Source organism: Papaver somniferum, chromosome 5 (assembly GCF_003573695.1).
Source record: "Papaver somniferum cultivar HN1 chromosome 5, ASM357369v1, whole genome shotgun sequence".
NCBI classification, from domain to species: domain Eukaryota; kingdom Viridiplantae; phylum Streptophyta; class Magnoliopsida; order Ranunculales; family Papaveraceae; genus Papaver; species Papaver somniferum.
In genome coordinates, this window is record NC_039362.1 from 171,162,330 (window position 1) to 171,188,094 (window position 25,765).

The 25,765-nt window shown below is 35.9% G+C and overlaps 2 protein-coding genes and 4 long non-coding RNA genes across 7 annotated transcripts; 5 read left to right on the plus strand and 1 right to left on the minus strand.

Moving 5' to 3' along the window:
- Positions 1-1,685: 1,685 nt before the first annotated feature.
- Positions 1,686-3,312, minus strand: LOC113278122. Its single transcript, XM_026527047.1, has one exon. It carries the CDS (start codon positions 3,139-3,141, stop codon positions 1,858-1,860), a length of 1,284 nt encoding a protein of 427 aa, XP_026382832.1. The 5' UTR covers positions 3,142-3,312; the 3' UTR covers positions 1,686-1,857.
- An 8,226-nt stretch (positions 3,313-11,538) lies between these two features.
- On the plus strand, positions 11,539-13,146 carry LOC113278123 (tryptophan synthase alpha chain-like). The gene is made up of 5 exons (XM_026527048.1): positions 11,539-11,851; positions 11,958-12,037; positions 12,130-12,285; positions 12,379-12,438; positions 12,609-13,146. The coding sequence occupies exons 1-5, from the start codon at positions 11,770-11,772 to the stop codon at positions 12,852-12,854; spliced, it is 624 nt and encodes a 207-aa protein (XP_026382833.1). The 5' UTR covers positions 11,539-11,769; the 3' UTR covers positions 12,855-13,146.
- A 7,449-nt stretch (positions 13,147-20,595) lies between these two features.
- On the plus strand, positions 20,596-21,435 carry LOC113278124. The gene is made up of 3 exons (XR_003325304.1): positions 20,596-20,764; positions 20,846-20,910; positions 21,367-21,435. It is a non-coding gene; the product is annotated as an uncharacterized LOC113278124 (long non-coding RNA).
- Position 21,436: 1 nt separating this feature from the next.
- Positions 21,437-21,860, plus strand: LOC113278125. The gene is made up of 3 exons (XR_003325305.1): positions 21,437-21,484; positions 21,635-21,708; positions 21,785-21,860. It is a non-coding gene; the product is annotated as an uncharacterized LOC113278125 (long non-coding RNA).
- Positions 21,861-22,365: 505 nt separating this feature from the next.
- Positions 22,366-23,514, plus strand: LOC113278126. Of its 2 annotated transcripts, none has more exons than XR_003325306.1 (3): positions 22,366-22,453; positions 22,902-23,009; positions 23,179-23,514. It is a non-coding gene; the product is annotated as an uncharacterized LOC113278126 (long non-coding RNA). The 2 variants fall into 2 exon arrangements; XR_003325307.1 differs by lacking the exon at positions 22,366-22,453 and adding an exon at positions 22,718-22,780.
- Positions 23,515-23,798: 284 nt separating this feature from the next.
- Positions 23,799-25,272, plus strand: LOC113278127. Its single transcript, XR_003325308.1, has 3 exons — positions 23,799-23,998; positions 24,591-24,644; positions 25,022-25,272. It is a non-coding gene; the product is annotated as an uncharacterized LOC113278127 (long non-coding RNA).
- The last annotated feature ends 493 nt before the right edge of the window (positions 25,273-25,765 follow it).

Here is a 25,765-nt window from a genome sequence, read left to right on the forward strand (position 1 = left end):
CTTCATGTGAATTCATTATTAATAAACTTATTTTAGGTTTATATTCTTAATTTTTTATGGATTAATCTTTGGATGTTCTTACAAGAAGAGGTAAAGAACTCAAGAATGATCTCTGCTCTAAACTTTCTCTCTCCTATTTACTTGTTTCTTACTCAAAAAAGATCTCTCCCCTCTCTTTACAATTCGAATGATTATTTATAAGGAAATACATAGTGAATGACAGCTAATCTGTCCCTTATTTTCGGGTATGGTTTGCGACTTTCTCGCAACCTTACAGATGTTAATTTCGCAAACTCTTTAATTTTCGCAGGGTTATCATATCTTTCTCGTGATCTTAGCTGACGTCATTTATTTTATCATTTCTGAAATTGTTCTGCGACGCTGTTGTAATGTGTCATTGATAATTTCGTTGAAACATTGTCATTGCGAGATTCTGATCCTACAATTTATATTAATACCTAAATTACCCTCCTGATTAATTTTGGGTGATGATTAGTTAGTGTTAATAATAGTTAGTGTAATGATTAGTGAGATGATTAAGTTAAAGATAATTAGTGAGATTAAAAAATCAGATGTTTTTTTAAAGAAGTAGAATTATTGAGAGAGTAAAGTTAGAGAAGATGAAGAAGGAAAACATGAAAAACGATGGATTTTACCAACCACAACCGGAGGAAGGGTATTTGGTACCCAGGTATGCTTCAAACTTAGATAATGTTGGTTGAATTGCTCCAAACTTTCAAAAAAAAATGAAATTTTTTATGTAGATTTGGGCCAGTTCGGTTACCATATGTCAAGAACATGTAACCGAACACACCTGAAAGTGTAGTTCGGTTACGTTTTCCAAACACGCGGGTTACTGAACTCGCTCGTTAATGGAGTTTTTGGTCGTACAATGTAATGTTCGGTTACCTAGGATAAAATGGTAGGTAACCGAACTTTGAACTTAAAAATTTATTTGGGTACATCTTGTGTGTTCGGTTAGTTCGCAAACTTCAACGCAACCAAGTTCCCAACCGAACCGCAGTTAAAAGTAACCTAGTGTTAGAAGTTCGGTTGGTTCGCAAACTTCAACATATTTTGCGAATCAACCGAACTGGGCTTATATATGCATATATGCAATTAGGCAAACGTTCGGTTACTGCGAAATTTATTTCTTGGCGAATTAGATAGAGTTCGGTGATATCCTTATTTTTCGAAGGAACCGAACTTATGGACTTGTGTTGTTCTAATACAAGGAGTTCGGTTAAAAGTATTTTTTTTGCGAATCAACCGAACTCTGAGTTCGGTTAAGAAAAAATTAATTCGTGATAACCGAACTTTTTCTGAAAAAAACCCTCCATTAAACCTCTCCGCAACTTCCATTTTCAACTCATTTTAATGATTACTTCTCATTTATTCAACCAAAAATGAATGACAAGTTTAATGGGTTTGTGAGAATATCTTTGTCAATGTTTTAAATTAAGCTATATATATATAGTGGTGGTGGAGGTTGGTGGTGGTGGTAATCGGAGGTGGTGGTGGTAATCGGCAGTGGTGGGCGATTCAAAAAGAGTCAACCTAGAACCTACGTTCATCTTTACATTTTCAAAAGAATTCAAGGCCCAAGATAATCTTTGGGCTCCAAATATTATAAAATACCAATGGTTGTACTTGTATGTATAATTTCAAAAATATTATGGGTGCCTACGAGTCGACGACCCTAAGAACATCATCATATAATGTATGTATAACTCAGAAATTAAATACTAATACTACTTACGTAGAGTCATCGATAACCCCGATTGTTAAAGCGAGAAAAAAGAAAACGATGAAGAGAACTCTTACTTGCCAACAACTACAACTTGCGCGTTTTCTTTACTAACGTCTCGAAGCAATTCCACAAATCTGTTTAGCAGCTGGGGCATCCCAATTAACAGTCCGTTTCTTCATCTCATCAAAATCGTTCACACATTTTTCGAATTTCGACTCGATAACTCGTTTCCTAAGCTGCGCGAGCTTCTCTCCTGCAAATCGGTCGAAATTATTCTCCCAACCGGATTCCCACTCACCATGAGCATCACAGAACTGAAGTGTTCCGTTTTCCCCGTCAATCCTGCTCCAACTTGGTAGAATCGCCATCATATCATCGGCGCATGGACCAACACAAATAGGTGTACATGGTCTACAATATGCCCCACTGAGTGGACCTGGACTCGACATCGATGCAACAGGGAGACCATTCGGTGGAAACCCGAGCCTGCGAGCACTTACTATGCAAAAAGGAAGACGGTTTTCCAAGAACTTTACACCTTGTGTAGTGAGTTGAGCTTTGAAAGAAGCCTCAGAGTTGAGTTGACGAAACCCTGCTGCGTCTAGTTGTGGTATCAAAGAGAGCCGAGATAGTGCGATTTGTGAAGTGTAGAGATTACCGATTCCGAGTCTGTCGTTGCATCCATTATACCTTGAACCTGCTGGGACTAGGTAATGAGTTGGCAAGAAGTTATCTGGGGCAAGTGGGGCGTTCCAGTAACCATCTACTCGGGTTCGGACGATCCAGTCGTAGGTAAAGTTATTCTGTATTTGGAAGGCGTTGATCAATGTCAAGCAACCTTCTACAAGGCTGAAGTATTGAAGCAAACCCTGTATGCCGTTAGGAGAACCGTATGCAGTGAGGACACGCCGTTGAGACTCAGTCTCGTTTAACTTAGTCGGCTTAAAAATGCGAATCGAAGCGATTCTTGGAGCAATGTCTTTGAAAATTGAAAACTTGAACGAGTCTTTATCTAATGGAGAATTTAAGAAAAGATCTGCATTAGGGTAAACGTTCAATATATTCTCTGCTATTGACGGTCCAGTGAGTTCGAATTTTCTTGCTCCACCAACTAAGCACACAGCAATTCTTGACCGCAATAACAACTCTTTCTTTTTCATATCTTCATTTCTCAACAGAGTTGAATCCGACACCGATTCACTAGTACTATCGGAATAAGTTAATGATGGTGATGAGAGGTTTGAAAGAAAGTTTGTGAGAGGGGTAAAAGTTGAAAAGATGTTATTATTAGAGGAAGAAAGAGATAAAAAAAGTAAGAATGAAAAACAAGGGAAGATTAATAAAACAAGACGGAAATTTAGATATGGAGCTGCTGATCCTGTTAACTGCATTGCATGCCTTATTGTTGATTTCCTTGATTCTTCTCTGTTTTGGTTTGGTTCTAGGGTTTGATAGCAGGGGGGAGAGGAAACTCCCACTTTAAAAAAACAGTAGAATTTGCGACAAAAATTTCCATCTAAAACATGAAAAAAACCCAACAAAACTCTCCTTGTTTATGGAGATGTATGTAACCGTTTCACCAGCGAAAGGAAGGGGAACATAGTCTTGATGAATACTGCTTCTCCACTATCGAAGAAGAATCATCCTTGCACGACTCGTCAAGAATCATCTTTGCACGATCATTTTGGGGTACTTGTTCAATCATAAGATATAATGGAGGAAAAAAAGAAAAGAAAAAGATGTTAGGTTTTTTAAACTGTTTTTCTCGAATAAATCCAGTAGGTCGATAACTGCATGCTACATGCCGTAGGGAAGAATCATGGTCGGCTATATATAATTTAATGAGTTTAATTAATTTCAACGATTTTATTTTTATATATAATTTAATGAGTTTAATGCAGGACACGATGAGGATGAACACACTATCATCAACGTGGTGGTGATGAAACTCCTCCCTCTTGCTTTCTATCTTGTGCATCTTAAGAATAACAGATGCAGTTCTTTTTATTCGTACGTTGAACCTACCGTAGATCCTCCAATTTGTAGATACCCTTGTGGCCTTGTTCCTCACTTCCTCTTGATGAACCGATGTTTTATCTGGGGTGGAAATATAAATATTGGAATCACATTCAGAATACTCGAATGAATTGTTCTATAAGGGAGAGCGTGTTCTATATGGTCAAATAAGCTAGGCTCTAATTTAGCTGCAACTCTGCATCAGTGAATTACATCTCAATGGTTGAATGGTTGAGCTTCTGAACCATTAAGCAGTTAGCCTTGCACCAAGACACTACCAAGTTGGTAGTTATTTTTCCATACTTTGAGCTTTCTCAATTGCAGCACTTGAGTCGGTTCCTGAAAATTTTCTACAGGAAACAATGAAGCTTCTATTAGTTATACAGATATCGTAGCTAAGCTTCACTTGCAGTCACAAGAAGAGGACATGAAACTCAATTGCGGATCACTCTCGAAAGAAGGGACGCACAAAAGGTTTTCAGTCCTTTCCCAATCATAATTTACCAGATTTGTTAAGGAGCTTAATACTCCAAGATTTCATTTTAAATCCTGTAACAGGGGGCGGGAAATTATGCTTCCCGTCAAAACAAATACAGATGCGGAGAAGCATCACAAAATTGGAGCTTGAAACGACGAGGTAGAGAAATCTGAAGGTTTTCTTATTATTGAAAAGCTTGAATTACAAAACAGGAGCATCCAGATATGTGAAAAATGCCAATAAGTTAAATAAAATAAACTAGAGTGCCAAATCAAAAAATAAATGTTATCATTTCAGTATAATGAATCAAACTAGGTTACAAATTGGATGAAAAGAAACAAAAAACACACAAAAAATAAGCTCACCAGCAACTGTTGATATCTCTTCATCATATACTACTACCAGTACCATGAATTATACCAATATTGTTTTTTCTTTTTGATCGAATGAGAAGAAATTCATTAGATAAAGGAGAATGTACACAATCTACCAACAGTAGAGAGAAAAGAAAATAGCTTGGGGGTTCCAATGGAGTTCCCAATGAGTTCAATGGAGAAGTTGCGACAAATACGCTCAATCAAGCATGGATAGCCTAACTTCTTGTCAACGGAAGTCATGTCTAATATTTGAAAAATAATGAATCCACAAAGGTCAAGACCTTTGGTTTCCATCACAAGGTAATAGATCAATTCCGCAAACTCACGACTCCAACGAGAGTTCTCAACCGTGAAAGGACAAAGGTTAGAAATACCCAATTTTCCAAAAGACTTTAGAGGAAAATCTAATTGATTAGTAGGAAATTTTCCTCCATTCCACACAACACTTTTACCACAAAGACCTTTTGAAATGGTTTCATGTGAAGGTCTTTCATTGCTTGGTCTAGGAAGACGAAAATTACCCAAAGGGACTTTGGTAAGCTTTGAAATTAATTCTCTATTCACTAGAATCCTTTTCTCTTGACCATGGTCTTGAATTCCATGTCCTCAAGAACAACATCATGAATGTTGGCATAGAATATTCTAGTAAGAGTATCATAACCTTCACCAAGGCCATCAAATATGTTTCCAAGCTTGAATTTTTCAAAACAAGATAAATCCTCCTTATACCCACTAGTATTATCCAATTTCTTTTCTAAAATAAACCCAGTAGAAGAAATATTTTGAAATACTTTGCTACAGGATTCATCCACAAATCTAATCCTAATAGAATTATGTTCAATAGGAAGATCAATTGATGAGGATGAAGAACCTAGGTTATTTGAAATACCTTTTGAACCCTTAACATTCTTCATGATTCTAGAAGGAAATACGGGTGTGGGAAAGAGATTACTTACATGAATTTTATCTTGAGAAATCCCTTTACAAGTTGTTCTCCAACAAGCTTTAATGGAGACCAAAAATTGAACCCTAAAAGTTCACGAACGCGGACAAATGAGGGAGGAAGAAGGGTAGGCGTATCCGTATTTCTTTGATACCCACAGTTGGGCTTGGACCCGTTCTCGAACCGCGACCCACATAAGGAATGTAGGTTTTTAGAGGTACACGTACTGGGATAAAAATACCAGTATGAAGAAGGAATACCTGCACAAACCTTTTTGAAAAGCTTTTGTCAAGAAGAAAAAAAATTCACAAACAAAGTCAACCAGTTACTTGCGCCATTTCAAGTTATATACAAATGGGGTGACGCCATTCCTGAAATCAGGTGGTGTAGAATAAAGAGAATTTCTCATGCAAATTCTTTGGTTGACATTTCTGGCGAGAATTAGGAGTAAAATCATAGTGATAAAACTCAGAATCCGTTGGTCCTTTTTTCTTATGACATAGAGCTGACCTTTTCTGATAAATGGTTCCTTTACCAACCTTACATGAAATCTTTTTATCAACTTCAAGAGAGCTGGTAGTTGGAATAGTTTGTACATTATTAGAACATGATTAGACTGGTACAAAACTTCTATCAGAACGATTCAATTCTTCTATGGAATTAAGCTTTTCTAAGAATTTTAAAACATTTTCAAACGCTCTAAATAGATCCTTGTCAATCGATCCTTTATGATAGTATTCCTCAAAGAGATTAAGAATAATTCTTGTGAGCATCCATACCTTTGAGCGTTGATCATGTTTTCTTTGACGATTCTCTTTAGAGAAATTTTTAATTTTTCCTTTAGACCGTTTCTTCACATCTAGATTTTCCGATATTCTAGATGGCACAAGATTATCATGAGAGATTGTCGGTCTGAAAATAATCTCTGAGCAGTCTTTATGGAACTCTGGTGTGCGTTACAGATGCCATGAGAAAGCCACCCAAAAAGATTTCTCATAGGGATAGACTTTGAGGATCGGAAAAACACAAACTTATAAGGTTTAACGTGTTTGCCTGCTCTGATACCAATTGAAAAAGCGGGGGTATAACAACCGCACCCAATATTTTGATTAGCAATCTGTATGAACTAACTCCAATATACTTTCTAGAGAATCTACTAGACAGTCAGACTCAATCTAGAGAAAAATATATTGAGGAGTTAATGTCTCTCTCACTTGATTTGATCTTTACTCAAGCAAATAGAAATCTGCGAGTCTTACTGATAATTCTGGTGCTTCAAAATAATAATACTGTAATCTTACTGATCAATCATGTTTTGTGCTTCAAAGCTCATCTCTTCAGGTACCCCAACCAAGATATATTATGAATTGCAAAGATGGTTAGTCCCCGTGTTTAATCAAACACAAAGAAAAAACAGAAAAATTGATTAATTTTCACCATCACAGTTGCACATCGTTGTTTGCAAGCACCATTAGTTACATCCACATACAAAAATTAAACACATCTTACTCATGCCCGATTAGCTTTATTTTTATCGATCTCGACTACATTATCTTCTCTTATTTTCTTGGATAGTTATGCATTTATTTTTCCTATGTTATTCTAATGCAACCATTCAAAGATATTCACCATGTTACCATAGGGATCATTTAGTATCAAATGTGGCACCTTTGCAAATATTTCCACCTTTGGAAAACTGCAGCGGCTCAGACTGTTCAGTACTGTCTCCGAATCAGGCAACAATAATACATCCATGGAAATACACGCAGTTATGGATCATAGAGACATCACACGAACCATGGAAAAGGACACTAACTATGTCAAGTTCTTTCATGCAAAAAAACAACAAAACAATGAAGTAATACCAACAAAACAACTAACTACGTTAAAGCAGTAATACCAAAAAAACAACTTTCAATAGATACCTTCCCAATGAAGTTTATCTTTCATTAAAAAACTCTATCTCAAATGTATTTATAAACCTGTTATTAAAACCAGAGTTTCGCGTGGTTGGCAGCTCTAGAAATCCACGAATATTGATACGCTAGAGCTAGCAACAGTGACAAAGTTAATGATACCAACAAACTACAGACATAACAACGATATTCAAATAATACCACATATTATCATGAAGTTAATCAAAAGACTAAATATAACTGGAAAGCGCTCCTCGCTCATTTGATCAAGAAATAATTAGACCACAAAAACCAATATGTCCAAAAAATAATCAAGATAAACATACCTAATATGATCATAACGGGCCTTGCATGTATAATAAACTAATATGATAAAGAAGATTCTATCTCCATAATGAATTGGCAACAGAATATAACTCACTAACTCCCCGATTTCTACGGTATCAGCTATTGTATACCCTCTAAAAGTAGAGAACATTAGAACATACTTAGAATGTGCATCAGTCATTATAACTCCATGGTGTTTGGTGTACGCCATAACATCAATATATTTCTATATTGTAGGTAGAGGCAAATAATTTCCGGATGCTTCTGCAGAAATTCACGTAATAAGAACATTTATACCGAATAATAATGTCGAGATGGTTTATCTTAAAACAGTACTTACATGAAGATGGATCATAAGAACATCAACATCGAAGTCCTCGTAAAGAGAACCTTGGATCATTATCAATGCTCCATGGGGCAGGATGAACTTCATTTCATATCTGTGAAATGGAGCGCCAAACAAATGTTTTAAGAGTCAACTTAATTATAAGCAATACTTCAACCTCGTATACAAATGCAGTTTTTGACAGCACAGAAAAATTGGAATTTTCGTATTCTCTGATCTTCAATGAAGTTCTTAAGAAAAATTAGTGTGCATTCACTGATCTTCAATGAAGGTCTTAAGAATTAGTGCCATAAAGATTCGATAGTAACCTGCAATCTATGGAGCCCGTATGTGATGTTAATTTGAATAATAAAGGAAAATATGGACAATTCAGAACACATTGTTACACATGTCATGCTAGACTTTACCTCTTTGTAAAAAACATTACCCTCTCATCAGTTCTCCTTGTTATTTCTAACACTTTCTTGTTTTCTCAGTTGCATTTGTTTTTGTACCGAAAAAGGCTTATGACATGAACAATATCTAATGAAAATAAATTGAGTATTGTTAGCGTGGAGTGATCTTTAATTGCTTCTCAATACTCAATCTCTATTCCAATCAAAGAAGTTAGTAAAGATCACTCCAAGTCACCACATTTCCTCTTGTCTCGTCCTAAAATTATAAGTTATATAAAACCAAAATGGTGCTTGACATAAATTTTGAACTCGTGATCCAAGAACTAACGTAAATATAATAGTTTCCTAATCAGTCTCTGAAACATTTAAACACACAAGAAAAGGCATCAGCCGCGGCAAGAAAGTAAGTTTAGGAAAAATACTGAAATCAAAACCTTAAGGGACTCTGCAAAATACAAACCTTTTCAATCTGTATTCTCATAGATTTCTTCTTTCTTCATCTAACTATTCCACTTAATCCCCGTAAGAAGCAAATCAGTCAAATCAAACAATTATACTAAGCATCCCGAAGCTCCTTTGTTCTCCACGGATGTTCCTGGAAAGAAAACAATGAAGAAAGTTAAAAAGAATACAAAACAGGTCTGGATGTTGTTGTAAAATCCCAAAGAAGAAAAACAAGAATAGGGAGAAAAAAAGAGGCAGGAGACGTTTTTTTACGCTGTAAAAACGAAGGAGAATAGGCAGAGGGAGATCGGCAGCAGAACCGGAGATTAGGGTTTTAATTTCGACGTCACAACTGTTGCTATACCACGTTTTTGTTTACTTGTTAGATGATCTCGATCTTGGTTCCTCACTGTTTCAAAATAGAAAAGAGATGAGAATAGAAAAACGAAGAAAATAGAATTAACGTTTAGTTTTGCGAGTAGGTTTCATATCTGGAATTTCCTGGATATCGACAAACTATCCCATTTTGTGCACTGATACAAAAAAAAAAAAAAAAATCCCATTTTATGTACGGCTAACAAATACGAAAAAATCTCAAAACCCTCCATTCCTATTAGTCGGGAGCCACGAGCTCTAGAATTCAAGCTTTTAGGCTAACTTTCAATGTGAGGCCAGTATTTCGGCCTCAAATTATATATACAATATACTCAAACTACGGATAAATCTTAATTATTCTAGCTTCCAGTTGATAGTATTACGATTGAATGGTATCAAATGGAAAGAAGAATTTGTAACATAGACTTCAGAATGCTGTAATCCCAATGTTCATGTCTTCCAGTATAATCTTGGCTAGAATTCTCACCATCGATCATTATCTATCTTCTAATCCATCTACACAAGTATCTGTACGTAATATCGTTGACTCACCATCTACTTGGATTCCTTTTTCTTGGATAGTCATAGTCTTCTTCCTTGTCATTGATAGTGAAGCAGCTTCCACCATCCTTGTATAGATGGTATGGACGTCTCAATCGCCTCCTCAATCAAACACCGACAATCACGTAAAGCAGCTTCCACCATCCTTGAGGACCACTTATTTTATACCATGGAATGTAGCTGATGATGTAAAAGATGGAATGCTATTAATGTTTTACTCACATTTCACGAGCTATATTATTACAGACCTTGTATGTTACACAGTAGTCGTACATTTTATACAAATATCTGTCTGATCATGTTAAATAGTAGAACATTCAAGTCCGGAGATCAAAATTTAGAACTGAATTAGCAGCTTTGCTTTTGATTCTTAAGTACTTAAGGATAAATCTTCCTTAATTAGTCTCAAGGTGTGCAGTACTGTCGAAAAATTAAATATCTATATGGAGCTGTCGCTAAGAAATACTTATGTATATTCATCTCTGCATCAGTATTCCAAGAATAAACCACTTCACTGTCGTCACAACAATCAGAGACGATTTCTGGTTATGATGAGTACTAGTAATATTAATTCAACTAGTCAGGACTCATCTTTTTATGGTAATAATAGCACTTTTTCATCAACATCTCTTAGAATCTCTCAGACCTTCACCAGATTAAGAAGACAAGGCAAAGTAGGTAACCATTAAACCATTTTATTAACTACTTCAACGCGTACGTATTAATTAACATTAATAACGCGCGGGTTATAACACCATAGGGGTCCCTATCCATCTAAAATATACCCAATAAAAAAAAAAAAAAAAACAAATAAACCATATTTTACTTAAACTGTCTAAATCACTCTTCCGTCTATTTTCCTATATCCGCCTATTTTCTTTGGTTTCGGTATCATTTTTGATTCTATTTCACAAACAAAAACTTAAGTCCCTCAAAACCCAGAAATCTCTTCATCTCGTAGCGAAAATAATCCCCTGATTCTCGATTTTACCTTCTTCTCTTCTTCACTTTAACCATTTAAGCAAATTCTGACCTAACTGGATTCATTTTTCTGACCTAATTTGTGTAAAACAACAAAAATGACGACGAAATGAAATCAACAGGAGAAAAAGAAAGATGAAAAGCTAAAGAAAACATGTCCAAGAGGTGTGACCTTATCGTTGCAACCACCAATTTAAACCGTTCGGAAACACAAACTTGCTGCTGTAAACTACTTTGTTTTGCTTCAGGCAGCAGCAAGGCGTGCTTTAGTGAATGGAACGAATTTTGATGGCATCATTTCCATGCTAAAAGAGGTGTGACCTTGTCGTTGCAACCACCAATTTAAACCGTTCGGAAATACATGTCCAAGATTCAGTTTAATGTATGAATTTGATACGAAATCTCTACTTGTTTCCATGAACAAATTACTATCAGGTTGTTCCACAAATATCGACTCCGATTATGTTATTAGAGCATCTCCAATGATAACTTGGTGTGCATCCTATGTGTACTAGTTTTTTTATGAATGTGAGAAAAAATTTCTCTAATTTAAGGATGTGAACAAAAATCCATCTCCAACCATAAACCATATATATTAGTTGAAGATATTTTAAACCATTGATTTGAAACCTAAATATCTAACTCCTTAATTAATAACCTTTGATTTTGATGATTAGGATGTTTACATCTTCTAAGGAAACCTCTAAAACCAGAGGATGGAGCAGAGGATGTGAGAATAACTACCTGACACATCATCCCCACATTTGTGTTTAAAGTTTCCATTGGAAAAGATTTTCTTGTTAAAACTCTGAAAATCCTATGTGGCCAAAATATAGGAATTCTTCGTTGTCTCATTGGAGATGCTCTTAACATATCACAAACCAGTACTTGATGTTGGAATTGGGGTGTTCATGAGTACCATCAAGAGTGTCGGTGTGCATGGTAATTTACTCCAAGGACTACTCTTCTTTTGTTTTCAGTTTCTCTTTTTGCCATTTTTTAGTATGTACATACAAAATCGTTGAGAATAGGTTCTCGTTACTTGTAGGTCTTTTGGTTCCAGATATTTCTTTTGAAGAAACTGCAATTGCGATAAGAGATGCAACATTACACCAAAAAATTGAACTAGTACTAAATATGTTTCTCTCATCTTCACTTGAACCTTAAAGTGCATTTGCTGTTTTGTATTTAACTTTGGAGTATTCGTGTTGCATCTAAAGGTGTTGCTCACCAAACCCGATACACCAACAGAGAGAATGAAAGCCATTGCTGAAGCTTCACAAGGATTTGTGTACCTAATTAGTTCAAAGGGAGTTACAGGTCCCCATTCAACGGTAAATTCACAAGTTCAAGATCTAATTCGAAAAATTAAGGAGGTAACGTACCATTAACACTAAACATTCTTTTTGTTCAGATGACCACCTTATTTTTTCTCCATCTCAATGAATACGCTATTGTTACTATTACAGGCTACGACTAAGCCCGTGGTTGTTGGTTTTGGCTTATCAAAACCAGAGCATGCGAAACAGGTATATATAGATAATGATGCCAAATGCATCTGCTTATGATGATTTTCAAATATTACTTAGTTGTCAACCATTTGATATAACCAGAAGACATGGTATCGCCTGACTTGTTGTTAGTTATATATATTATAGACGGTATTAATTAATGCATCGTTATGTTTTGTATTGTATAGGTAGGAGAATGGGGAGCGGACGGTGTGATTGTTGGTAGTGCCTTGGTGAGATTGCTAGGGGAAGCGAAATCTCCCGAGGAAGGGCTCAAAGAACTCGAAACCTTTGGCAAATCCCTAAAAGCTGCACTCCCTGTACGAGTACCTTCCCAATTAAGTGTGGCTCTTCCTAAAGTGTGGGATCGAGAAAAAATCAAAAGAAGCTTTCATTTTAAGACTGTGGACTTCAAAATTGCTGGATTGGAGTGAGGATAAACTAAGATGGCGAGGAATTCTAGGACCTTCTATTGTAGCTAAGAATGTAAACATGGGATAATGTTTGTCACTTAGATGTCTTATCAAGCTATCTAGAATCACCAATATGTTTATCTGGAAACTAGTGGCAGCAGATGTCTTAAACCAAAAGTAAATGCATATCAATTGTGTGTTTGTGATGGCCCGAGTCAAGTCCGCATCTGTCCTATATATGTGGGCTGTTTTCTCTGGGTTACATATTGCTATGCCTTTTGAGTTATAAAGGGAGATGTGATAGATTTGGATTTCTACTGTGTGTACCAGAAATATATTAAAGTATGACATGAGAATCTCTCATGAAAAGGGTATTTACCGGAAGTGATACATTCACCGTGGGTTGGATCCCGCCGTGTGTACCACAAGAGAGGAAGATTGGAAACCCTGGTGACCCGGAGGTTTTATAGGGGTGGGTTTTGTGTGGGTCTCACCCCTCTCTCTCACACTGGCTTTTGGGATGGCCCGCGGGATCCAACTCGCGGATACTAATCATTTTTATGTATTTACAGATTATTTACAATGAGCAATAAGTTCGACTCCAACCAGTCTGGAAAAAAAAAGGAATTACAAAATCATGATGTTCTCCCAATGATTAAGAACCTGATCAACTGAATAGTTCTTGAAAGCGTCTGTGTTAGAACTCCAATGAATAATGTTTAGCTTGAGCGCAGTCACCAACTCATATTCTGATCCGACCATGTTATTATGTTTATGAGAAACTACTGAAATACAAATAATTTATTCACATCTCACGTGAATGTCACTTTAGTACAGTGATAAGGTTATTGAGAAATAAGAATGTTACCGTGAGTTGACATGCACACAGTGTTCTTCTAGTTCCATATTTCAAAAACCACATTTTAAATTCCATATTCCTTTCTCGATATTTCTCTAATAATAATCAGATATGAATTTTTTTTATGGAAACTTGGAGGTACTGATGATATTAGTGATGGGGATCCAATATTAGTGAGGAAAGAATAAATGTTCCGGTACTGTGACTATCTGGTTACTGGCTATTCTAAAGGTTTTGATTGGATGTTGTAGCTTATGGTGGTAGTATGAGTAGTTGGTTTTGGCAGACAAGCGGAACAAGAGAGGGGACGAATATACTAGTGTAGAAAATTCGAATTGTTTGCTTTCTGTAAGGGTGAAATATAGGTAGTACTCCCAACTGGATCCATGTAGCTAACAGAGTCTGCCAAACTAACTCAGTATACAAGCTAACCGACCGGTCAATGGCCAAAATCATCAACCAGTCAATCGTCAAAGTCAACAACTAATCAATCGTCAAAGTCATCGACCGTGTTGCTAATAATGTTGCCAGCCAGTCTCCATCCATGTTTTCAGTCGTTCAGTCTCCAGTCAGGGCAGTCTGTCAGTCAAAGATCCACAATCACAGTCAACATCAAAAAGTCAATCATGTCAGTTAAAATCAAGGTTGTTGGTCAAACCCACTAGACCATGTCAATTTGGTCCGTTTGCACTGTACCCATTATAAAAACCCTGGAAAAAAGATTTTAAAAGTTTATGGATGACTTAGTGACCAAATATGAAGTTTATCTCGAAATTAAGGTTTAATTATAAATGGAGGGGGAATCTCAACCCTAAAAACGACGCCCCGATACAGAAAAATACACCAGAAAATCTTAAAAGGATCAGAAATCAATTATATCAATCACATCAATAAAAGACAGAATATTTCTTCCTACGGAGACGTTAAACTCGTGTCTATCCGTATTTGTCAATGCACTAGTTATCCACGTTTTAATATCGTTCACCATCTACTTCGATTCTGATACCATAAACTATATATCTCTTCTAAAGTCTTCTTCCTTCTCGGCTATAGAAGATATCCACGTCTCAAACTTATTAATCGCATCCTCAATCAAACCCCAGCAATCACGTAATGCAGTTGTTTCAACCTTAATTAACCCTTTCATCTCTCCGAAGTCCAAATAACTTTGGAATCCACTGGCACTGCTGCAGCCGAAAGAAAGAAAAAAAAAATCTTACCGAGACTGAGCTGATTGCAACTCTCTGGAGTCTGGAGTTGTGGGTTGCAAAAATAAAAAAGAACTTTTTATTCATGGCACTGACAGTGGCAGGCAGGGGACCAAAACAAAGGAATTGCTAGGACCACTTGTGTTCAATAATGTTTGTTGGGCTCTAATAGCTAGCTAGAATTTTTAACCGGAAACTGGTGCCAGATGCCCCGAGTCAGGTCAACATTTTTTCGATAAATATGATGACTTGCAAGTGCTAATTTGATCTAGGTTAAGAATTGCTATGCCTAATAAAGGTTAAATCAAATGGGATAGATTTGGATCTTTAAATGGTCCGCGAGTTATAACCCCAAAAGAGTCACTATCCATCCACGAAAACCCCGCCAAATTAAAAGTAACACAAAAACCCCAAAAAACAAAATTTTGATGGTTTCATCATAAAATTTGATGAAATCTCATAGAATTTGACGAAACCAATTTTTGGTTTCATCATAAAATTTGATGAAACCAATTTTGAAATCTTGGGTTTTTATATAAGTTTTTAAAATTTTGGGATTTTTGTATAAGTTAATTTAAGATGGAGTTTTAATAAATCCCAACATTTGAATGGGGTTTTTGTACCACAAGTTTTGTCACATTTTATTATTACTTACATTTCACGAGCTACATGTACACTATTTTTGAACGAAGACAGACAAGTAGAGGCGTCCGTAGTCGTATTACACAGAAATGTATCATCGACGGTAAAGAGGTAGTCGTATGTTGTTGTTGTTAATTTTTCATTCTCTGATTTTCAAGTGTTTAAGTCAGTCGGGCGAAAACTGAATTAGCTTTGCATTTGATACTCAACTACGGATAAATCTCTTTTCTCTAAAGGTTTGCAGTACTTTATATTAATTTAAGGAGACATTACACATATATACATATTGATGATGAAGAGACAACAAAAGAAATGAATGAAAAAGTTAAAGAAAGTCGATTTATGCGGAAAATGTAGATGAAAAGTCAGCTATGCGCTCAATTAATCCAATAATGATAATATTTGGGTGAAAAAGATATATAAAATTTGATACTGTTTAAATGGACGAGAATGTAAAAATATTCAGGATGTGAACAGTTTCATCCTACTCATTTTCAAATATTTTTTTTTATTTTTAATTTATATCAGGATGCATCCAGTTTCACCCTCGTTATTTTTTTAAATTTAAATCAGGATGAATCTAGATTCATTCTTGCTATTTTTCTGGTGTCCATTTCACCCATACTAATTTTTACTCGTCCATTAAAACCATGTTCTAAAAGTATTTGGACACTTCACCCAATTTCTCCAGCCTATACCGATTGATAGGATTATGAGTGAAGGTATCAAAATTTCGAAACAATAATTGGTAACATATTAACTTTCGAATTCTGTCACTCCAATCTTAGTGTCATCAGGTATAAATGTTAGCTAGAATTCTCGTCATTATCTTCCAATCCATCTATCTGTATTTGTCACTTACATGTCAAGGTCCTTATATCGTTGGTTCACCATGTACCATGAACAATCTCTTCGATAATCGTCTTCTACCTTTTTATTGATATATGGGAAACTTGGAAAAATGTCCCAATATAGAGTGCAATGCTGGAAATCAGCCCCATAATTAAAAATAGTTGGAAAAATGCTCCATTTCGTTAACATTGATATCCAACCCAGTTAAGTCACATGTGTAAGGCTACCATCATCACCAGGACCACCACTAAAACCGCCATCACCACCACCTGAACCTTAAACCCTAAAACCTAATTTCTGAATTTTAAACCCCTGACCTAAATTCTGAAGGATGTATTTATCGTTTTTTTTGTGTGTGCGAGCTCACACATGTGACTTAACTGGATTTTTAATAAAATGGAGCATTTTTCCACATTTTTAAATGTTGGGACAGATTTCCAACATTACACCAGGACATCATTTCCCGATTTTCCCTTTATATATATAGCGATATGGACGTCTCAATTGCATACTCAATCAAACCCCGGCAATCACTTAATGCAGCTTCCACCATCTTTGAGGACCACCGTACTACTTATTCGATTAGTACATAGCTGATGATGTAAAACATGGAAAGCCATAATTTTTTTCTTCTAAAGTAAATGCATGTCAATTATTAAAGCATGACATGATATGTCTCGTGGCCATGTTTTTTCAGGAGCTATATATACAGACCTTGCGTGTTATTTGGTAGTCGTACGCTTTCAATATCTTTATTTTATTTTTTTTGAAGCATAATAAATATCTTTATTTGATCATTTTCACGTTACATATTTTTTTATTGGAAGAGAAATTTTATTAAGAACGAAAAATGTACAAGAATTATTTTTTTCACGTTACATTAGTAGAACATTCAAGTCCTGCAATCGAAATTCAGAAGTTAGGACTGAAGCACCTTTGTTTTTTTATTCTTTTTTTTTTCTTTTTTTTTATTCTTTGTTTTTTTATTCTAAACTATATATATATGGAGGTCTCACTCAGAAAAAATACTTACTCCCTCCGTCCCTAATTAGATGATATATACCATAAATAAACGAAGTGATAGATTAGTATTATTATAAGAAATATGTAAAATTTGATAGCCATATTTATATTCATCAGATCGGTGTTTTAAAATGCTTTCCGATGATACAAAGTTTACGAAAATCCGTTGTGTAGTTTGAAAGATTAATCATTTCTAAATTTACTAGTAAATTTTAACTAGGTCATCTAATTAGGGACGGAGATAGTATATTTTTTCACCTCTGCATCAATATTACAAGAATAAACAACTTCGCTATCGTCACAACAATCAGAGTTGACAATTTCTGGTTAAGAGTAGTTCAACTCATCAAGATTCTTTTTTCTATGATAATAATAACACTATTGTTTTTACCATGAGTAAAAATGTCACATAATGGGTCAAATTGTTACTTAAATTACCTTTTGGCCCTCATCCAAGCCTGCTACCATCCCACCGACTGAACTAGCTACCAGCTAATCCAGTGATCCATGAAGTCAACGCCCGGTCAATGGTCAAAGTCAACCATTGGTCAACTGTCGAAGTCAAGTTGCAAGTCACGCCTCTAACCAATTTCCAGTCATGTTGCCAGCGATAATGTCAACTAGTTCCCGGGCATGTCCCCCGGGTAAGTTCCCGGCCATCTCCCCCGGGCAGGTTGCTCAGCACTGTCCACAGGAGGAATCCTCCATCCATACTGCCAACACATTATGCATATCAGCCAGTCATTCCAGTCTTCCAGCAGAGCGAATTAATACAGGGAGGCATGCAGGGCAGTTTCATGCAGGATTAATACCAGGAGGCATGCAGTGCAGTTTCATGCAGGATTAATACCAGGAGGCATGCAGGGCAGTTTCATGCAAGATTAATGTCAGGAGGCATGCTGGGAAAAGTTAATGCCATTTAAGTTTATCTCGAAATTAGGTGTTCAACTGTATAAATAGGGACACCTGATAGAGGGGACAGGAGGGCGAGCAAAGAGAAAAAAATCCATCGTAATTCTCATATCAAAAAAACATCATTCCCCGTGGACGTAGACACATCTTGCCGAACCACGTTAAATTTGTTTCTCATTTATTTGTTCTTCAATTCATTTCCTAACCCTATCTATACAATCAAATCATCGATTCAATCGTGTTTCGTACCCAAAAATAATTTCGGGTACAAACAACTGTTTTATCAACAACTAGTCATAGTATCACTCATACCTTCACCAAACTAAGAAGACAAGGCAAAGTGTATATAAGCTCATGTTGATTAATTAATTAGTAGTTCACTTTATGAGCACGTATATACATTAAAAACTAATACATTTTTCTGTGTACATGAATTTTGATGAAGGTGTCATTCGTATCGTACATAACTGCTGGGGATCCAAATCTTCAAACAACAGCTGAAGATTTAAAAGTTCTTGATTCTTGTGGCGCTGATATCATTGAATTAGCTAGAGTAGTTAAGCTGACTACGGTGTAACATGAATTTGTTAAATTTTTTGTTTTTGATTCAGGCAGCAGCAAGGCGTGCTTTAGCGAATGGAACGAATTTTGATGGCATAATTTCCATGCTACAAAAGGTGTGACCTTATCGTTGCAATCACCAATTTATACCGTTCGGAAATACATGTCCAAGATTCAGTTTAATGTATGAATTTTTTGATTTGATGAACATATTACTAACAGGTTGTTCCACAAATATCATGTCCGATTACATTGTGAACATATTACAAACAAGTAATTGACGTTGGAATTGGGGAGTTCATGAGTACCAATAAGAGTGTCCGTGTGCATGGTACGTATGTAACATGAGAATAGGTTCTTGCAGGAGCTTTCATTTTTAAGACTGTGGACCTCAAAATTGCTGGATTGCAGTGAGGATAAACTAAGATGGGAAGGAATTTTAGGACCACTTAGCCTTCTATTGTAGCTAAAATATTGTAAAACATGGGAAATGCGAAAATGTTTGTCTCTTAGATGTCTTATATCAGCTAGCTAGAATCAATACTATGTTTATCCGGAAACTAGTGGCAGCAGATTTTTGCATAACTTAAAAGCAAAAGTAAATGTATGTCAATGTGTGATTGATGGCCCGAGTCAAGTCCACTGTAGGATCAAAATATCGCACAATATATCAAGTGTGTGTCATTATCAACATCAAGACCGTGCGAGAACGTAGCACCAGTGTGAGAGAATTTAGCACAGGTATGAGGCAGAAGTTAGCATGAGAATGAGACAATATTAGTTGTACTCCACTACATCTTAGCTGTCATCCACTATGTAAACACGTATATAAAGAGAAAGGCAGGAGAGAGAAGAGGAGGACATACACTTTGTAGGGAACACATGTGTAGAGAGAGAAAACAAAATTTGTATTATTATTATCTCCTTCTTCTTCCTCCAACCTAGATCTAGAGCTTTACCAAGAATCCATCCATTAATGCATATTCTAAATGTAATATTAATGTAACCTCAACAATCATAGTGAAGAATCATGGATGTAGATCATATTGATCGAACCATGTAAAAAATTCTTGTGTCCGTTTACAATTTTAGCACTCTTATCATCATTTTTATGTTTAGATCTAGAAAATATTCTAAGGGGTGTGTTGTAGGATTTCTGCAACTACATTTTGGCGCTAGAAACAGGGATTGAAGAAAATTAAAGAAGTTAGCTACTGATTAGTGTTTGACCTCGCTGGATCTACTGATTAAATCCCGACTGGTTTTGGAAGAGAGAGATGTCGATGCGAAGTTACGTCAACAACTAGTTCTAAAAAAATTGGTGAAAGAAAAAACAAACGCACCTTAGTAGTTCAGGAAGAGAGTCGAATATGCACTACATAATTTTAAGGTTTTAGCAACCCAGAGTAGCAACAACACTAATGCCGTTGCGAATTTTCGTTGCTAATTTCGGTTGCTAATATTTCGCAACGGCGGGGTGTTGTTGCTAACTTCGCAACCGCGAGCTTTCGGTTGCTATTAGCAACTGCTATTTGTTCATGCATGCGAAGCACGTGTGTGGTGGGAACACTTTGACCTATGTTTACGCCCAAGTCAAATTTTGGTCAAGCACTCTTCTTTTTTTCCACCCTTCAGCATTATCCGCCTTATCTTTCCATCCTTAAGAGATTTCTGAGCCATTTTTTTTTTCATTCTCTTTCTTCTTCGAGCTGAAGCTCTGAACTTCTTAAGACCCCATCTTAGATTCAAAAGCAAACCCTGGTCTCTTCTTCAATTGACTTCTTCTTAATCAAGAGCATAAAGTCATCAAAATCAGCTTCAGATACCCTATCACAAAATCGATTGAACCACAACAACCCTAGTTCGATAAACAGGTAATAATCGTTTTGTTCTGTGTATATGTTGGGTTTAGGTTTATGTTTGCTAATGGATTTCATTTTGAATTTATATTGCAGTTGGAAGCATTGATCTGAGCTTTTAGGTCATCTGTGACATTTGGAAGCATCGATCTGATAATCAGGTAATAATGTCATGTTTTTGTTCTAGTTTTTTGATTTGGGTACAATTTTTTCGATTTAAGGTTTGTGAGATTTAGGGTTTGTTTTCAATTTGAGTAAATAACTAAGAAATCATGATAAGTTAGATTTTGGTTTTTGTTTCTGTTTTTGTTCTATTTCCTCATCTTTGTCTAAAAAAATAGTATCTGTAATTAGGGTTTTTTCAGTTTACTGTCTAATGTAATTTTGTGGGATTAGTTATGTCAAAAATAGAATTAGTTAGCATTTATTCTGATTTTTGCATGATTCAGTTTGTAGCCTATTGGAGCTCATACTTCCCCTGATACTTAGTGTTTTTGTAGACTGGGGGTTAATTTTTTCTGTGTATTTTAAGCTTTTATAACATTGTTCATGGAGATTTGTGTATGGATTGATGAACTGGTCTAGTTTTTTAATTTTTGTGTTGTGATGAATGGTAGATAATTCATCTGGTAATGAATTGCCCTGTTATTGTCCCCGTGAGGATGAAAGATGTGGTCGAATCGTGATACCGAAGCCATTGGCTCAGATTATGATCGTTACTTGCGTAATTGAGGAGTAAGTGAAATTACATTTCATTACATAAGAGTGTTTTTTTGGATATTTGGTATGGTCTCTTATGCTGGATTACTGAGTTGCATGATTTTCAATTCCATTTAGAAAGCTCCGTCATTTAGATTTGCCTCTGATATCAAGGATCTCGGCCAGCTGCAGATAGGCTTTGAATTAGGTTCACCATTCAAACCATTCAATCAGCTGATGGGTGTCTTTCCATCTGCAAGGTTATATCAGTGTCTTTTTCCTTTGCTCGAGATATTCTTAGATTATAGTTTTTCTGATGTCCCAGTGTTTGTGCAGTTCCCTTGCGCTACCTGAGCATTATAGGAAATTGATGAGCGACCCAACTTCACCGATTATTGATTTTTATCCGACTGGTATGTTCTATGGTCTCAAAAATACGTAGTGTTAAAGTCGTTAAGATTGGAAAGAGGTTTGCATGGCAGGTTAGATTCTTAAATTTCTTGTGTAGAGAGCTGGATATTTGGGTTCTTGATATCTGTTTTTGAGAGAGTTTAAAATCTCATTTATACCAATTATTCGAGATTCTCTTTTTGTAGGGTATCCCTAAACTACCATTCATCGATGAAAGTCGTCTTCTTATCAAGCGTAGTATATATTGCTTTGGATCTATTACAGGGTTAGCGTAGTTGCTATATCCAGGTTCAATGAATTTGAGAAAATGCAAGAAACGGCTTCATCCAAAATATGTTTTTCATCCAGATGCATCTAACACTTTATTTGTCGAATGGTTGCCTGCAAATTGTACAAAACGTGAATTCTCTTGTATCCTTTTTATCAGCGGACTTTATCTTCATGTCTTTTTTTGTTTATTGAGAACTTTTCCTCCTCCGGACGCTTTTTTCATATATCATCTTCAGTTGATGGACCTTCACTTGGGTTTGCAGTTATCTTGCTCCTTTTGTAGGTTTTAAAGAAGTAACACCTATGAGCAAGGAGTCTCGTCATGTAAGTTAATTCGTTATCATTGTACATAGTTAAATTTTTTATCTTCCTATTCGTGGTCTCAAGCTAGTTTTGTTTGTTGCAGTCTGGAGGAGATCCACTTGTCATGTGTTTTGTTGATATTATCAATCCTGTGCAAGCAGCAACGGTGTTGGGCACCTTACAAGGCGAACACAAAAAGCTTACTCTTCTTCTTTCTTCACTTTATGTGAAGCTTATCTTCATTTGCATACACAAATTTATTTTACCATTTCTCCTCATCGTTGTTGCTTGCATAGGATTCCAAAATAGTATATTTGCATCGCAATGGAGCATCATTAGTGCACTTAGGTTGAGTGATATAGTTTTCCATCATTTCTTGGCTGTTTCTGCCATTTTTATTTGAATTGTGGTTTTGTTTTCATTTTTATTGTAAGAAGATATACTTACTGACTTAATACCCCTCTTGTAGGTTACAGACCAAAACCTTGATATTTCGCAGAAGACACCTGCTTGTGTACCTTATGCTTTGCGGCATTATTATTATCAGTATTTATCGTCCATCGCTGAGGCTGTTGAGGTATGAACTTAAATGATGATTCGATAAATTGTTAATTGACCAGGATAAACTTTTTGGTGAGCTTGCATCTATGATTGCAAGGTGTAGTTCTTGTTCCGACCATATGTGCTTAGAATTGTTAAAGCAAGCAAGATGTTGTTAATCAAACTGGTACATGGATAATTTTCAGATACAAATCTGAATACATTCACCATAGAGTGCAAGGCCAGTATGTCAGAAACATGTTGTTAGCAGTCGCAGTCATCTGCCTAAATAGTTAAGTTGTTGGTTGATTTTATAACCTGATTATGCCTATTTTAACATGCTGATTGCTCGACTCTGCATATAGTTATTTCACCTCCTGTATTGCAGGAGAAGATCTCAATTCTTAGAGAAAATGACACATTACTAAAAGCAAAGGAAAAGATGAATCTTTAGATGGATTCTTTACTGAAAAACAAAGATTTAGCTGACGGTCAAATTATGGCACTAACAAAATCATTGGAAGCTCTTCAAAAATATCTTAAGGACCGAGAGCTTCAAGTAGTCTCACTTGGTACGTATTTTTCGAAGCAGCTAAAATTTCAGTCACTATAAATAATGTAATTATGGTCTTCTTTCAGGTACAAGATTTGAAGCAGTCATTGGAGCTTCAAAGACATGAACTAAATGACTGCAGAGTGAGATCACTTTACTAAAAATGCACATAGAGGTAAGCTTTTTGTATGATAACCTTACCATCATAAAACTTTATGATCAGTATTGTTTAATACTGAAAGGATTTTTTTTCCTCTCTCAGGGGTAGAAAATTCTATGGAATCACATCTCCGTGCTTTTGGTGAAAGAGAACGCTGGAAAATTGAAGTTTTATTGCGGATGTTGACAAATCTGCTTCCATTCGTGCACTGAAAAGTGATTGAGACTTGCTCATTTCCCTCTGCAATGAGATCTTCTACATCTTCTGAAACATGGGGATTCTTCATAATCTCCTTGTTCGAATTGTATGCAGGGTGTGTTATACTTTCCTCTCACTTTTCTTGTTTATGAAGTACCGACTAAGTATGCATGAAGTCCTTTTATCATTGTACTGCCTCCATGTATACGTGTTTATAAGTCAGCCAACATAAGAATCTGCGTTGACCTCCACATGTGTTGTTTCTTATTTTCCTCTAAAGATCATCTTGAAATACATTATTCATCTGTGCGCTATTTTGTTCTTCTTTTTCGTTTTGGCCTTGACTGTCCTGTATCATAGTTTTTGATATGGTATTCACACCAAACCCTTCGATTGTAGCTATTCCTTTGGATTAGGTAAACAATTCTAAACGTGGGACTTCCAATTTTTGATCGAAATTGTGGCAATTTTGCATTTACTTCATCATCAGTAACATGTCAATCCGTGGATCATCTCCATCTGACCAATTTGTCCTCATAGCTAGCCTAGTGATTTCTTGGGATGCACTTGAATGTTTTGATAAAGTCTTATGTATGAGCTGAAAAGGCATTTGAATTCTTACTAATGTTCGTGCTCTCTGGTCCAGTATATCTATTCAAGTAGAAAACAAGGGCATTAGCTAACTCTATATGAATCTGTTCTTGTAGGATCCCCATCAGCAGATTGCACTCCTAACAGCGTTCCTGGCAAAGGTGAATAAGGTAAAGGCATTTAGTGTATTCTTGTAAATAAAATAGATTTAGTCCTTAAACAATGCATGTGTTAGGGTAAGGGTGTTTGTGTGTGGGGTTGGGGAGCCTGGTCCAGGAATGATTGATAGCATCTATAACAATAACTTTATGTTTCATTATTTCGGTTTGCTACATCAAATTGAAAATTTAGACATTATTGTTCATTATTTGTCCGCTAATGCTTCTGGCACAATAGAGACTGTATTATTGTTCTTTTATTCTCATACATCTCCATTTATTTCACTTATAACAGAGTTTGTTGATATTTGCTTTACATGGTTTTGACTTGTGGTTTAGTCTTTTATTTGTTACATCAGTACTGAAACATCAAGTTGGTTATTATGCAGGTATTTGGGCTTAAGTCAAAAAGCAGTACTCTGGTGATATTTTAGAATCAGTTGAATCTTTGCTGAGAAGATTGGTTAAGCAAGCGGAGTCTGGTGATACTTATGGTGATATTTAGTCTTTCTTTCCCTGTTTTTCAATGCCTCTGTCAGTTGACACAAACTAGGTTACCCATCCATTTTAAAAACATCAACATAGATCGAATATTGTATGTCAGTCACAACATACATAAGTTTACTTGTGTACACTCAATTGAAGAATCCTTTCTTTTATGATAATATTACCAGTGGTGATTCTCAACTACATTTGTATCAGTTTTGTATTGCCATTGTAGTTGGTATATCTGTGTGGATGTTTATGGGGAAATGGGTAATTGCAGGGGGGAAAATGTGGGGTAATGAATTTTGACTAGGTCAATAAACATAGACTTGACCTTTTTTTTGTGGTTGCAAAAAATTAGCAACGTCAGTGTTCTGTTGCTAAATTAGAACTAGAACCAATAAATTAGAACCAGAACCAACAGTATCTAGTTCCGGGTAAGGGTATTCCTATAATTAGCAACAGAATAGCAACAACAGACTGTTATTTCTAATAAAAAATGTAGCAACGGCCGGTTCCGTTGCGAATTTCCGTTGCTGACCGGGATTCGCAACAAAGCTTTTGTCGTTGCTAAAAATTGTGACACCGTCATTAGCAACAGCGAAAGCCTGTTCGACCCTGTTTAGCAACATATACTGTATGTTGCT